Source organism: Trachurus japonicus, chromosome 19 (assembly GCF_045865225.1).
Source record: "Trachurus japonicus isolate A0001 chromosome 19, Traja_1.0".
In the NCBI taxonomy this organism is placed as follows: Eukaryota; Metazoa; Chordata; class Actinopteri; order Carangiformes; family Carangidae; genus Trachurus; species Trachurus japonicus.
In genome coordinates this window covers 5,213,718-5,229,204 of record NC_140925.1, presented here as the reverse complement: position 1 = coordinate 5,229,204, position 15,487 = coordinate 5,213,718, and the positions used below count along the sequence as shown (strand labels likewise).

The window sequence follows — 15,487 nt, the reverse complement described above, 5'->3', positions numbered from 1 at the left end:
GACACCCATGCAAAAGTAGACGCATTTTCGCCTTTGGGAAAGGGGCGAAATTGGGGTTTTAAGGGTGTGGGAATAATAATAATAATTAAAGCCGCAAGCGGCTATGACGGGCCCTCGCTCCACGCCACTCGGCGTCCCCGCTACCCCCGGGCCGCTGTTCGAAAACCCCCGCGCGCAACTGGACGTGGGCGGCTGCGTCGAGGGCGGTCCCCTCGTCGAACACGTGATGTTTCGAGCAAAACGGACAACGTACGATGGAGTTACGGCAGGTTTACGGTTCGTCCACCAGGGGGCGGTAACGGGATGTGGGCCGTTGCGTACGGGGTCGTGACCTCATCACACATGTGAAGTTTCGAGCTGATCGGACAATGTCGATGCAAAACGCGACATTTCCTGTGTCCACAAGGGGGCGTATTGAGCGAGCTAGCGTACGATCAAATGGAGGCGTAGAGGGCGGGCCTCTGATCATGTACTGAAATTTTGAAGTGACTACGACCAAGTATGTGGGCGTGGAAGGCAAACGTAATAGCATGGCGACTAAACGAGCAGTTGACCAACTTTGTCGCCCCCTAGCAGCCACGCCGTTTCACGTAGAGAAAAGCTTTTTATAGTGTTTGACCAGCTCGGTCTCCTGATGATCTGTAGCGAATATGAAGTCAATCGGGCAAAATCCGTGGGAGGTGGCAGTTCACGATGGAGCGCTATTCCTGTCGCCGCCACAAGGGGGCCATTAGCCGTAGCGTCATAGCGTTCACGAAATACCTTCACCAACTTGTTCGGCATGTTTTAGAAGTGGAATGAAGTTGATGGGGGCAACTATGTATTTTTAATTAATTTTAGCGCACTTCCTGTTACCACCGGGGGGCGCTATGTGTGACGTAGGAAAATAATATGTCGGATCGTTCAGGGTCACGCCATCATCATGTGCACCAAGTTTGAAGCCGCTGCGATCAAATCTGTGGGCGTGATAGCATTTAACCCTTCTTGGCTGAATTCGGGAACTTGGCCGTGCCATAGCAGCCACGCCCTTTGACCTACACACCTGCGGAGCACAAGCCGTAATCAGCTTGGTCTGGAGATGTTCTCTACCCAATTTGAAGTCAATCGGGCGAACTCCCTCGGAGGAGTTCGTTTTGCGTCAAAGAAATGCTAACCAAAATGGCCGACTTCCTGTTGGGTTTAGGGCGTGGCTCCAATTCAATTTTTGGTATGTTTGGGTATGATACACGTGTGTGTCGAGTTTCGTATGTGTACGACAAAGTAAGCGAAATTTGTCTATGGAGAATTTCGGAAAAACTTCAAGGGGGCGCTATTGAGGCATTTAGCCACGCCCATGGGAAACGACTCTATCCGCTGAAAGAGCTCGCCATTCTTGACCTGTGGATGAAATTTCGTGAGGACACGACTTCGTTAAAGCCACGAAAAAGGCAAACGTAATTGTACGATAAAAAATCGTCAGTCGCCGCGGCGGCACACGGACGCCGTTCGTCGTATCTTCACAGCGTTCATAATGTAGCTTCAGCAACTGGTTCTGCATGTATTAGAAGTGGAATGAAGTTGATCGGGTGAAGTATGGATTTTTAACGAATTTTTGCGTACTTCCTGTTACCACCGGGGGGCGCTATGAGCCAGGCAGGAAGTCGATACATCAAAACGTTCAGGGCGGAGCCAACGTCATGTCCTTTGAATTTCAAGTGGCTACGACGAAGTATGTGCGTGTAATTGGGAAACGTAGTTTTACGACAAAAAATCGTCAGTCGCCGCGGCGGCACACGGACGCCGTTGCTCGTAGGGTCAAAGCGTTCATGATGTAGCTTCACCATCCGGGTCTGCATGTACTAGAAGTGTAACGAAGTCGATTTGGTCAACTACGTATTTTTAACGAATTTTTGTACGTTTCCTGTTACCACCGGGGGGCGCTATGAGCGACGTACGCAAATAATATGTCGGATCGTTCAGAGTCTCTCCATAGATTTTTTCACCAAGTTTGAAGCGTCTACGATCAAGTATGAGGGCATGAGAGCCGTTCGTATTTACATGGCGAGCACCGAAACAGTCGCCAAACTTCGGGGCACGCCAGAGGCCAAGCGCTTTGAGCTACAGACCTGCGGAGCACAAGATAAGCTCAGCTAGGTCTGGCGATGTTCTGGACCCAATTTGGAGCCGATCGGGCGTAACCCCTCGGAGGAGTTCGTTTTGCGTAAACCAACTTTGAAGCAAAATGGCCGACTTCCTGTTGGTTTTAGGGTATGTCATTTTATGAAATTTTTTGAAGATCTCGGGTTGATGAATATGTTTACCAAGTTTCGGACAAATCGGTGTCGCAGACCCTCATTCCCTATGCGCGGTCTAGGGGGCGCTGTGGTGCCATTTGGCCACGCCCACATGCGAGACCACCACAGAATCGAAATTTTCGGGCTTCCCCCCCTGCGACTAAAATTTGGTGACTTTTCGAGCATGGCAAAGGGGTCGAAATCGCGTTCAAACGCGGAGAAGCATAATAATAATAATAATAATAATAATTAAAGCCGCAAGCGGCTATGACGGGCCCTCGCTCCACGCCACTCGGCGTCCCCGCTACCCCCGGGCCGCTCTTCGAAAACCCCCGCGCGCAACCGGACGTGGGCGGCTGCGTCGAGGGCGGTCCCCTCGTCGAACACGTGACGTTTCGAGCAAAACGGACAACGTACGATGGAGTTACGGCAGGTTTACGGTTCGTCCACCAGGGGGCGGTAAAGGGATGTGGGCCGTTGCGTACGGGGTCGTGACCTCATCACACATGTGAAGTTTCGAGCCGATCGGACAATGTCGATGCAAAACGCGACATTTCCTGTGTCCACAAGGGGGCGTATTGAGCGAGCTAGCGTACGATCAAATGGAGGCGTAGAGGGCGGGCCCCTGATCATGTACTGAAATTTTGAAGTGACTACGACCAAGTATGTGGGCGTGGAAGGCAAACGTAATAGCATGGCGACTAAACGAGCAGTTGACCAACTTTGTCGCCCCCTAGCGGCCACGCCGTTTCACGTAGAGAAAAGCTTTTAATAGTGTTTGACCAGCTCGGTCTCCTGATGATCTGTAGCGAATATGAAGTCAATCGGGCAAAATCCGTGGGAGGTGGCAGTTCACGGTGGAGCGCTATTCCTGTCGCCGCCACAAGGGGGCCATTAGCCGTAGCGTCATAGCGTTCACGAAATACCTTCACCAACTTGTTCGGCATGTTTTAGAAGTGGAATGAAGTTGATGGGGGCAACTATGTATTTTTAATGAATTTTAGCGCACTTCCTGTTACCACCGGGGGGCGCTATGAGTGACGTAGGAAAATAATATGTCGGATCGTTCAGGGTCACGCCCTCATCATGTGCACCAAGTTTGAAGCCGCTGCGATCAAATCTGTGGGCGTGATAGCATTGCAAACTTCTTAGCTGAATTCGGCAACTTGGCCGTGCCCTAGCAGCCACGCCCTTTTGACCTACACACCTGCGGAGCACAAGCCGTAATCAGCTCAGTCTGGAGATGTTCCGTGCCCAATTTGAAGTGAATCGGGCGAACTCCCTCGGAGGAGTTCGTTTTGCGTCAAAGAAATGCTAACCAAAATGGCCGACTTCCTGTTGGGTTTAGGGCGTGGCTCCAATTCAATTTTTGGTATGTTTGGGTATGATACACGTGTGTGTCGAGTTTCGTATGTGTACGACAAAGTAAGCGAAATTTGTCTATGGAGAATTTCGGAAAAACTTCAAGGGGGCGCTATTGAGGCATTTAGCCACGCCCATGGGAAACGACTCTATCCGCTGAAAGAGCTCGCCATTCTTGACCCGTGTATGAAATTTCGTGAGGACACGACTTCATTAAAGCCGCGAAAAAGGCAAACGTAATTGTACGATAAAAAATCGGCAGTCGCCGCGGCGGCACACGGACGCCGTTCGTCGTATCTTCACAGCGTTCATAATGTAGCTTCAGCAACTGGTTCTGCATGTATTAGAAGTGGAATGAAGTTGATCGGGTGAAGTATGGATTTTTAACGATTTTTTGCGTACTTCCTGTTACCACCGGGGGGCGCTATGAGCCAGGCAGGAAGTCGATACATCAAAACGTTCAGGGCGGAGCCAACGTCATGTCCTTTGAATTTCAAGTGGCTACGACGAAGTATGTGCGCGTAATTGGGAAACGTAATTTTACGACAAAAAATCGTCAGTCGCCGCGGCGGCACACGGACGCCGTTGCTCGTAGGGTCAAAGCGTTCATGATGTAGCTTCACCATCCGGGTCTGCATGTACTAGAAGTGTAACGAAGTCGATTTGGCCAACTACGTATTTTTAACGAATTTTTGTACGTTTCCTGTTACCACCGGGGGGCGCTATGAGCGACGTCGGCAAATAATATGTCGGATCGTTCAGGGTCTCGCCATAGATTTTTGCACCAAGTTTGAAGCGTCTACGATCAAGTATGTGGGCATGAGAGCCATTCGTATTTACATGGCGAGCACCGAAACAGTCGCCAAACTTCGGGGCACGCCAGAGGCCAACCCCTTTGAGCTACAGACCTGCGGAGCACAAGATAAGCTCAGCTAGGTCTGACGATGTTCTGAACCCAATTTGGAGCCGATCGGGCGTAATCCCTCGGAGGAGTTCGTTTTGCGTAAAATAAATGCTAACCAAAATGGCCGACTTCCTGATGGTTTTTGGGCTTCGCACGAAACAAATTTTTTTCATGTCTGGGTATGATACATATGTGTACCAAGTTTGGGCAGCCTGCGAGAAAAAAAATTTTGATCCCTATGGCCGGGGGTCAAAAGTTCCAGGGGGCGCTGTTCTGCCAATTTGCCCCGCCCACAAACGGCGATAGCATCAGATCGAAATTTTTTCAGGTCCCGACGTGTGTCCCAAATTTCGTCCGTTTCTCGTCTTGGCAAAGGGGTCAAATCGGGGTTCAAAGTCGCGGAATAATAATAATAATAATAATTAAAGCCGCAAGCGGCTATGACGGGCCCTCGCTCCACGCCACTCGGAGTCCCCGCTACCCCCGGGCCGCTCTTCGAAAACCCCGCGCGCAACCGGACGTGGGCGGCCGCGTCGAGGGCGGTCCCCTCGTCGAACACGTGAAGTTTCGAGCAAATCGGACGACGTACGATGGAGTTACGGCAGGTTTACGGTTCGTCCACCAGGGGGCGGTAACGGGATGTGGGCCGTTGCGTTCGGGTTCGTGACCTCATCACACATGTGAAGTTTCGAGCCGATCGGACGATGTCGATGCAAAACGCGACATTTCCTGTGTCCACAAGGGGGCGTCTTGAGCGAGCTAGCGTACGATCAAATGGAGGCGTAGAGGGCCGGCCTCTGATCATGTACTGAAATTTTGAAGTGACTACGATCAAGTATGTGGGCGTGGAAGGCAAACGTAATAGCATGGCGACTAAACGAGCAGTTGACCAATTTTGTCGCCCCCTAGCGGCCACGCCGTTTGACGTAGAGAAAAGCTTTTAATAGTGTTTGACCAGCTCGGTCTCCTGATGACTTGTAGCGAATATGAAGTCAATCGGGCAAAATCCGTGGGAGGTGGCAGTTCGCGGTGGAGCGCTATTCCTGTCGCCGCCACAAGGGGGCCATTAGTCGTAGCGTCATAGCGTTCATGAAATAGCTTCACCAACTTGTTCGGCATGTTTTAGAAGTGGAATGAAGTTGATGGGGTCAACGATGTATTTTTTAATGAATTTTAGCGCACTTCCTGTTACCACCGGGGGGCGCAATGAGTGACGTAGGAAAATAATATGTCGGATCGTTCAGGGTCACGCCCTCATCATGTGCACCAAGTTTGAAGCCGCTGCGATCAAATCTGTGGGTGTGATAGCATTGCAAACTTCTTAGCTGAATTCGGCAACTTGGCCGTGCCCTAGCAGCCACGCCCTTTTGACCTACACACCTGCGGAGCACAAGCCGTAATCAGCTCAGTCTGGAGATGTTCTGTACCCAATTTGAAGTCAATCGGGCGAACTCCCTCGGAGGAGTTCGTTTTGCGTCAAAGAAATGCTAACCAAAATGGCCGACTTCCTGTTAGGTTTAGGGCGTGGCTCCAATTCAATTTTTTGTATGTTTGGGTATGATACACGTGTGTGTCGAGTTTCGTATGTGTACGACAAAGTAAGCGAAATTTGTCTATGGAGAATTTCGGAAAAACTTCTAGGGGGCGCTATTGAGGCATTTAGCCACGCCCATGGGAAACGACTCTATCCGCTGAAAGAGCTCGCCATTCTTGACCCGTGGATGAAATTTCGTGAGGACACGACTTCGTTAAAGCCACGAAAAAGGCAAACGTAATTGTACGATAAAAAATCGTCAGTCGCCGCGGCGGCACACGGACGCCGTTCGTCGTATCTTCACAGCGTTCATAATGTAGCTTCAGCAACTGGTTCTGCATGTATTAGAAGTGGAATGAAGTTGATCGGGTGAAGTATGGATTTTTAACGAATTTTTGCGTACTTCCTGTTACCACCGGGGGGCGCTATGAGCCAGGCAGGAAGTCGATACATCAAAACGTTCAGGGAGGAGCCATCGTCATGTCCTTTGAATTTCAATTGGCTACGACGAAGTATGTGCGCGTGAAAGGCAAACGAAATTTAAATTGGGATGATACACTTTCGCCGCGGCGGCACACGGACGCCGTTGCTCGTAGGGTCAAAGCATTCATGATGTAGCTTCGCCATCCGGGTCTGCATGTACTAGAAGTGTAACGAAGTCGATTTGGTCAACTACGTATTTTTAACGAATTTTTGTACGTTTCCTGTTACCACCGGGGGGCGCTATGAGCGACGTACGCAAATAATATGTCGGATCGTTCAGGGTCTCTCCATAGATTTTTGCACCAAGTTTGAAGCGTCTACGAACAAGTATGAGGGCATGAGAGCCGTTCGTATTTACATGGCGAGCACCGAAACAGTCGCCAAACTTCGGGGCACGCCAGAGGCCAACCCCTTTGAGCTACAGACCTGCGGAGCACAAGATAAGCTCAGCTAGGTCTGACGATGTTCTGGACTCAATTTGGAGCCGATCGGGCGTAACCCCTCGGAGGAGTTCGTTTTGCGTAAACCAACTTTGAAGCAAAATGGCCGACTTCCTGTTGGTTGTCGGGTATGTCCGTAATGAGATTTTTTGAAGATCTTGGGTTGATGAATATGTTTACCAAGTTTCGGACAAATCGGTGTCGCAGACTGCCATTTCCTATGCGCGGTCTAGGGGGCGCTGTGGTGCCATTTGGCCACGCCCACATGCGAGACCACCACAGAATCGCAATTTTTGGGCTTCCCCCCCTGCGTGTAAAATTTCATCCGTTTCCCGGCTTGGGAAAGGGGTCGAAATCGCGTTCGAACTCGGGGAATAATAATAATAATAATAATAAGAATAAACATTTGCATTTCGGGGAATTTTGCGCCAGGTCAGTGGAGTACTTGATTACTTGCTTGCTTACTTGTTGTTACTCGTCGGCTGGCACGTCGACTAATGTGGATGTCGAATAACAATAGGGACCTCCCTGGGTCGTTGACACAGGCTCGGGCCCTAATTAAAGCCGCAAGCGGCGATGGCGGGCCCTCGCTCGCCCATGCCACCGCGGGGCCTGAGGCACGCCGGGGCCGTGGCGCGGAGCAGAAATGGAGAAATAACCAGGAAGGAGGCCAAAAACGCAATGTTTCGTTCATCCACCAGGGGGCAGTCACCGCACGTGGTCTGGTGCGTTCAGGGGCCGCCCCTCATCACTCATGTGAAGTTTGGAGTGAATCGGACAAAGCATGAGGGAGTTATGAGCAGTTAAAGGTTCGTCCACTAGGGGGCAGTAATGGGATGCGTGCAGGTGTGTTCAGGGTCAGTCCCTCATCACACGTGAAGTTTCTTGGAAATCGGACAAAGCATGAGGGAGTTATGAGCAGTTAAAGGTTCGTCCACTAGGGGGCAGTAATGGGATGCATGCAGGTGTGTTCAGGGTCAGTCCCTCATCACACATGTGAAGTTTCGTGGAAATCGGACAAATCATGAGGGAGTTATGTGCAGTTAAAAGTTTGTCCACTAGGGGGCAGTAATGGTATGCATGCAGGTGTGTTCAGGGTCAGCCCCTCATCACACATGTGAAGTTTCGTGGAAATCGGACAATGTTGATGCAAAAAATGGCACTTCCTGTTTCCACTAGGGGGCCACATGAGCGACACCCCTATCAGATGGAAGAGGTCTCCACCCTGGACCTGTCTATCAATTTTCATGATGATACGACTTCATTAAAGCCATCAAAAAGCCAAACGTATTTTCATGGCGAGGAATTGATGGTAGCCACGCCCCCACAGGGACGCCATTACTCGTAGCTTCACAGTCTTCATAATGTAGCTTCACCAACTGGTTCTGCATGTTTTAGAAGTGGAATGAAGTTGATGGGGTGAACTATGTATTTTTAATGAATTTTAGTTCACTTCCTGTTACCACCGGGGGGCGGTATGAGTTACGTGGGAAGTTAATATATTGGGACGTTCAGGGCGGAGCCATCGTCATGTCCAGCAAGTTTGAAGTTGATTGGATGAAGTATGTGGGCGTGAGAGCCAATCGTATTACATGGCGAGCACGCCAAAGTTAATTGAGCGCTGGCAGCCACGCCCTTTGACCTACGGACTCACGGCGCACAAGATAAGCTCAGCTAGGTCTGGAGATGTGGTGTACCTAATTTCAACTTGATCGGGCGAACGCTGTGGGAGGAGTTCGTTTTAGGCGGGAAAAATCAAAACCAAAATGGCCGACTTCCTGTTGGGTTGAGGTCATGAGGTCAAGAGGCTTTTTTGCATATCTGGGTATAATACATATGTGTACCAAATTTTATCAACATCGGACAAAGTTAGCAAAATTCCCTATGGGCATTTTTGGAATTTGTAGGGGGCGCTATTCAGCCATTTTGCGTCGACCGTGTGCGACCACCCAAAAATATCGAATTTCGGATCCGGCCGGACGCCCATGCAAAAGTAGACGCATTTTCGCCTTTGGGAAAGGGGTCAAAATGGCGTTTTAAGGGTGTGGGAATAATAATAATAATAATAATAATAATAATAATAAACAGCGCGATTTCAATAGGGCTTTCGCTGGGCGACTTGCAGTCGCCGCTCGGGCCCTAATTAAAGCCGCAAGCGGCGATGGCGGGCCCTCGCTCGCCCATGCCAACGCGGGGCCTGAGGCACGCCGGGGCCGTGGCGCGGAGCAGAAATGGAGAAAAAACCCGGAAGGAGGCCAAAAACGCAATGTTTCGTTCATCCACCAGGGGGCAGTCACCGCATGTGGTGTGGTGCGTTCAGGGGCCGCCCCTCATCACTCGTGTGAAGTTTGGAGTGAATCGGACAAAGCATGAGGGAGTTATGAGCAATTAAAGGTTCGTCCACTAGGGGGCAGTAATGGGATGCGTGCAGGTGTGTTCAGGGTCAGTCCCTCATCACACATGTGAAGTTTCGTGGAAATCGGACAAAGTATGAGGGAGTTATGAGCTGTTAAAGGTTCGTCCACTAGGGGGCAGTATTGGGATGCATGTAGGTGTGTTCAGGGTCAGTCCCTCATCACACATGTGAAGTTTCATGGAAATCGGACAATGTTGATGCAAAAACACTTCCTGTTTCCACTAGGGGGCGAATGAGTGAGATCGTCTATGAGCACATAGAAACGTTGAGGTCGTGACCCTGGACCTGTGTACCAATTTTCATGTTGATACGAGTTCAATAAAGCCATCCAAAGGGCAAACGTATTGTCATGGCGAGGAATGATAGCCACGCCCCCACAGGGACGCCATTACTCGTAGCTTCACAGCGTTCATAATGTAACTTCACCAACTGGTTCTGCATGTTGTAGAAGTGGAATGAACTTGATGGGGCAAAGTATGTACATTTTCCAAATTTTAGTACACTTCCTGTTACCACCGGGGGGCGCTATGAGTTACGTGGGAAGTTAATATATTGGGACGTTCAGGGTGGAGCCATCGTCATGTCCAGCAAGTTTGAAGTTGATTGGATGAAGTATGTGGGCGTGAGAGCCACACGTATGGACATGGCGAGCACGCCAAAGTCTGATGACCGCTGGCAGCCACGCCCTTTGACCTACGGACTCACGGAGCACAAGATAAGCTCAGCTAGGTCTGGAGATGTGGTATACCTAATTTCAACTTGATCGGGCGAACGCTCTGGGAGGAGTTAATTTTAGGCGGGAAAAATCTACACCAAAATGGCCGACTTCCTGTTGGGTTTAGGGCGTGGCTCCAATTCAATTTTTTGTATGTTTGGGTATGATACACGTGTGTGTCGAGTTTTGTATGTGTTCGACTAAGTAAGCGAAATTTGTCTATGAAGAATTTCGGAAAAAACTTCAAGGGGGCGCTATTGAGGCATTTAGCCACGCCCATAGGAAACGACTCTATCTGCTGAAAGAGCTCGCCATTCTTGACCCGTGTATGAAATTTCGTGAGGACACGACTTCGTTAAAGCCACGAAAAAGGCAAACGTAATTGTACGATAAAAAATCGTCAGTCGCCGCGGCGGCACACGGACGCCGTTCGTCGTATCTTCACAGCGTTCATAATGTAGCTTCAGCAACTGGTTCTGCATGTATTAGAAGTGGAATGAAGTTGATCGGGTGAAGTATAGATTTTTAATGAATTTTTGCGTACTTCCTGTTACCACCGGGGGGCGCTATGAGCCAGGCAGGAAGTCGATACATCAAAACGTTCAGGGAGGAGCCAACGTCATGTCCTTTGAATTTCAAGTGGCTACGACGAAGTATGTGCGCGTAATAGGCAAACGTAATTTTACGACAAAAAATCGTCAGTCGCCGCGGCGGCACACGGACGCCGTTCGTCGTATCTTCAAAGCGTTCATAATGTAGCTTCAGCAACTGGTTCAGCATGTACTAGAAGTGGAACAAAGTCGATTTAGTGAACTACGTATTTTTAACGAATTTTTGTACGTTTCCTGTTACCACCGGGGGGCGCTATGAGCGACGTAGGCAAATAATATGTCGGATCGTTCAGGGTCTCGCCATAGATTTTTGCACCAAGTTTGAAGCGTCTACGATCAAGTATGTGGGCATGAGAGCCGTTCGTATTTACATGGCGAGCACCGAAACAGTCGCCAAACTTCGGGGCACGCCAGAGGCCAAGCGCTTTGAGCTACAGACCTGCGGAGCACAAGATAAGCTCAGCTAGGTTTGACGATGTTCTGGACCCAATTTGGAGCCGATCGGGCGTAACCCCTCGGACGAGTTCGTTTTGCGTAAACGAACTTTGAACCAAAATGGCCGACTTCCTGTTGGGTTTCGGGCTTCACTATAGGAGGATTTTTTGTTCATCTCGCATTGATAAATATGTGTGCCGATTTTGGTCCGCTTTCGTTAACGTCATTTTTTTCCCTATGGGTTTTTGGCAAAATTGTAGGGGGCGCTATTTAGCCATTTCGCGTCGACCATGTGCGACCACTCAAAAATATCGTTTTTCGGATCCGGCCGGACACCCATGCAAAAGTAGACGCATTTTCGCCTTTGGGAAAGGGGCGAAATTGGGGTTTTAAGAGTGTGGGAATAATAATAATAATAAACAGCGCGATTTCAATAGGGCTTTCGCTGGGCGACTTGCAGTCGCCGCTCGGGCCCTAATAATAATAAACATTACAATATCTGGAGTTTTTGCTGCCAGGTCTATGCAGTACTTGAGTACTTGCTTGCTTACTTGTTGTTACTCGTCGGCTGGCACGTTGACTAATGTGCATGTCGAATTACAATAGGGTCCTCCCTGGGACGTTGTCACAGGCTCGGGCCCTAATAAACATTTGCATTTCAAGATAGCGTTTTTTCCCTGCCAGGTCACTTGAGTACTTGATTACTTGCTTGGTTACTTGTTGCTTGTCGGTGATCGGTGTGGATGTCGAATTACAATAGGGACCTCCCTGGGTCGTTGACACAGGCTCGGGCCCTAATAATAAAATACACAATTCATAAAAGAATACTTTAAGAAAGAAGACAAAGGGAGAAAGTGCTACAGTGCTCTCTACTTGCTGGGCAAAGTAACAGATTAAAACAAATGCTCCCTGGTAACTATGGATAAAAAACAATTTAAAGTGCAATTTAAAGTGCACGGGAGATTTCAAAAAAAGAAGTGCGACAGACATTACAAATTAAATAGAACTATTAAAAAGTCTAACGCTCTGTTTTGCACTGAGGGTGTCTCAGCCTGTTGCTACGGGAGCTTTTCAGGCCGCTCACCGTCCCATGCAGAGGGTGAGAGGGCCCATGATGGCAGTCAGTTTGTGCAGCATTCTCCTCTCACCCACCTGCTCAACAGTCTCCAGGGGGCTGGACAGGACAGAGCTGGCTCTTTTTATCAGTTTGTTTATTTTCAGCGTAGCTCTAAGCAGCTCGCAGCTCTGCTTCGCCGTTCTAAAAATAGCTTGCACCGACAATTAAAAGTAACAAACCTACTGCTATGACTATAGGGATTATGGCAATGGGCCTATTTGCCAAAATGTTGAACTGTCCCTTTAACTCCTGTTGTTGTTGTTTCTGTGGTTGTTCCCTCTCAGATTCTCCCTGGATCAGTTCTGGATGAGACCCCGGAGCTGATCGTGTCTCAGGAGGTTCTGGAGAAGCTGCTGGGCCGAGACGAGCTGCAGAGTCCGCGTCAGTTCCTGCAGCTTTACGACTCGCCGTTAAACATCAGGATGGAGTTTGGTGAGAAGGAGAAGAAAAAGAAGAAGATCAACAAGAAAGAACAACTTCCTGTCGAGATCTGAAACTTTCATGTTGTGACTCCTCCACAGGACAAGTCATCGGCAGCCGCTGCCTCACCAGGGTCTGAAGGTCAAAGGTCAGAGCTCATCCTGCAGGTTTCAGTCGACACACTCACAGAATTTCTCATTCACAACAGAAAAACACAGGAAGTCCAGAGTAATATAAAAAAAACATTTTAATAGTTTCAACATTCGGATGAGGATAATCTTTTTTTTTTTTTCTCTGTAATTATTATTTTATTTTACACTGTGTTCCACGTGGTGACCGGGAGCTAGCATGTCCAAGAAAAGGCATTTCCTCTTTCTTCACTCCAAACTTTAAAGAGTCCACAGCATCACTACAGTTTGACACAAAGAACTTTTTAAGTCTGAAAAAAATTCCTTGATCACATATGTGTTCCCTTTTTTTTTTTCTTTTAAATCATTATAATTATTATTATTTTGGCCCCCGTTACTTGGAACTTAAACTGAAGCAAAAAAAAAAAATTAAATTAAAAAAAAAAAAAAAAAAGAGAAGATGGTTGGAGATGTACTCGCTGCATGCACCACAGTGTCATCTACAAACTGTACGCATTAAAACAAACCTATTGCAGCACAATTAAGATTTTTTTTTTTGTTGCTTGTTGTATGATTTCAGTGTGAATCCTCAGAGCAAAGGATTGTGGGTAAAAACAAACAAACACAGTCTCCTCTTTTTTTTTTGATTCTCTGTTTTGAGTCTGATGTGCTTTTTCTCTTTCTTTTGATTTGCTCAGATAAAACGGGTGGAGGTTACTGCATCGATGAAGAGAGAGAGAGAGAGGAGGTGAAAACAAACAGTTAAACGTGGACCGAGGGGACGAGCACTGACTTCTTCTTCTTCATTTTTGCAAAAAGGTCGATCGTTTCACTTATTATAAAAAATAAATACAAGCACATTTAGATCAAAGGACCAAAGATGAGACATATTTTTCATAGGCATGGTTCAAAAAGCATGCTGCTGAGTTTCACACAGGACAATGTCGAATCAAACACCCCCCCCCCCAAAAAACAAATTAGGACTGACACACTTTTTATTTTTTCATCAAACCCCCGCCCGCCCCTCCCCCTTCACCCTCTGTCACTGTCACTAAGTCCACGACACACACACAATCCGCCTGTATCACCACCTACCAGGTGAACTCCACCAATACATTCACCTACGTGTTTTCAATAAAAAGGCCTTCGCACATCGTCGCCGCCGCCGCTCGCTTCAAAAGCTCTAAGCCGTGACTCCACGACTTGTCTCTGTTCGACAGGGCTGCTGTTAATAAAGTTGTTTTGTTTTTTGTTTTTGTTGGATTGATAACTCTACTGTATGTACAAGGCTCGATCGGGGGTTTAGTAGAAAACGAAGAGCGGCACGTTGTTAACAGACGTTGTGACAGAACGTTCACCTCGACACAGTTTTTACTTCTTGTATTAAAAAGTAGAAATACTGATGAGAGCATTTGATGCTTGAACTGATCTGAACTCAGTATTACTGTTTTGATCATTACAGTTAATTCTCTCGTTGAGGATTTCCTGCTTCTCTTTGTTCTGAGCGATAATAAACTTTATCTATAGACGATCAAGTGCTAGAGTCGAACAAAACACTTGGAGCTTCAAGTAATATATATATATATTTTGCTCTATTCTCACATTTTATGCTCCAAATGATCAACTAATTAACTGAGCCAATAATCAATAGTGAAAATAATCATTTTTTGCAGCCCTGTTTGGTAGAAAAAGTTCATTTTTCGACTGTTTTGTGCAACAACGTCTCATATCTCACTCTGTCTCTTTCAAGAATCTGAAAACGAGCCGTTTTAATTATTATAAAACCTATAAACTATTCTGAACCTGGAGCCTACGTCAGTGCTGACAGATCTACTGATCTACTGAACCGTTGTTTAGTTTTTACTGTGCGAAGTCTACTCTGTGGTATTTTTGTGTCGGTGCGGCGTTATTGTGCTAGAACCAGCGACATTATAACATCATCTGTACAGAATAATCTTATAATGTTCGTCATCATTTATAGTTTTCAATACAGTATTTGTATATATCTATCTATATATATATATATTTATTTATATATATATATATATGTGTGTGTGTAAATTTCTCCCCTGTCAGTATATACACAACACTTATGTACAGAGGTTTGAGTATTTACAAAAGTCCTGTCGCACTTTAACACACAGAGGGAGGTGGAGCAGCGCGGTGACGTGTCGCGAATCCTCTCAGGACAAAAACAAAAACAAACAAAAAAGAAAAGAGGGAGAAAAAAAATCGTACAAATCTGGATAGGTCACAACAAAAACCCACCGCAAGGCAAATAACAAACTGCTGCTGTCGAACGCAAACCTCGTTACTCCAGTTTCACTTCTCTCAAACCTCAAAACGTCTGGTTCCTGAAAAGGTTTTTTTTAATCGACAGCAGGGAGAATTCTGGTCCCATGATTTTTTGTTGTTTTGGTTTTTTTTTGTTGTTGTTGTTGTTTTCCCTAAATCCTCTGATGAGATTCATGTAGTGTAGTGGAAACAATCACAGCTCCTCACACCTAGTAAAAAGTCTTCAGAAATATATCTGTATAAATACTCTCATCAAAATAAACACATATTATACACATTTCTTTGCACTTGCCTCTGGTTCACTAATATAAGACCAAAAAAATATCAGCATCATCATCAGACGGGGACTTCCTG

The 15,487-nt window shown here is 47.3% G+C and overlaps 1 protein-coding gene across 1 annotated transcript in view; it reads left to right on the top strand.

Annotated features, from left to right (window-relative positions):
- Positions 1-12,858, top strand: part of tex47 (testis expressed 47) — a 54,259-nt gene extending 41,401 nt beyond the window's left edge. The window contains exons 7-8 of the mRNA XM_085761065.1: positions 12,575-12,722; positions 12,812-12,858. Coding sequence (XP_085617191.1) covers positions 12,575-12,722; positions 12,812-12,849 — 186 coding nt within the window. The 3' untranslated portion in view covers positions 12,850-12,858. The remainder of the gene's footprint in view (positions 1-12,574; positions 12,723-12,811) is intronic.
- The last annotated feature ends 2,629 nt before the right edge of the window (positions 12,859-15,487 follow it).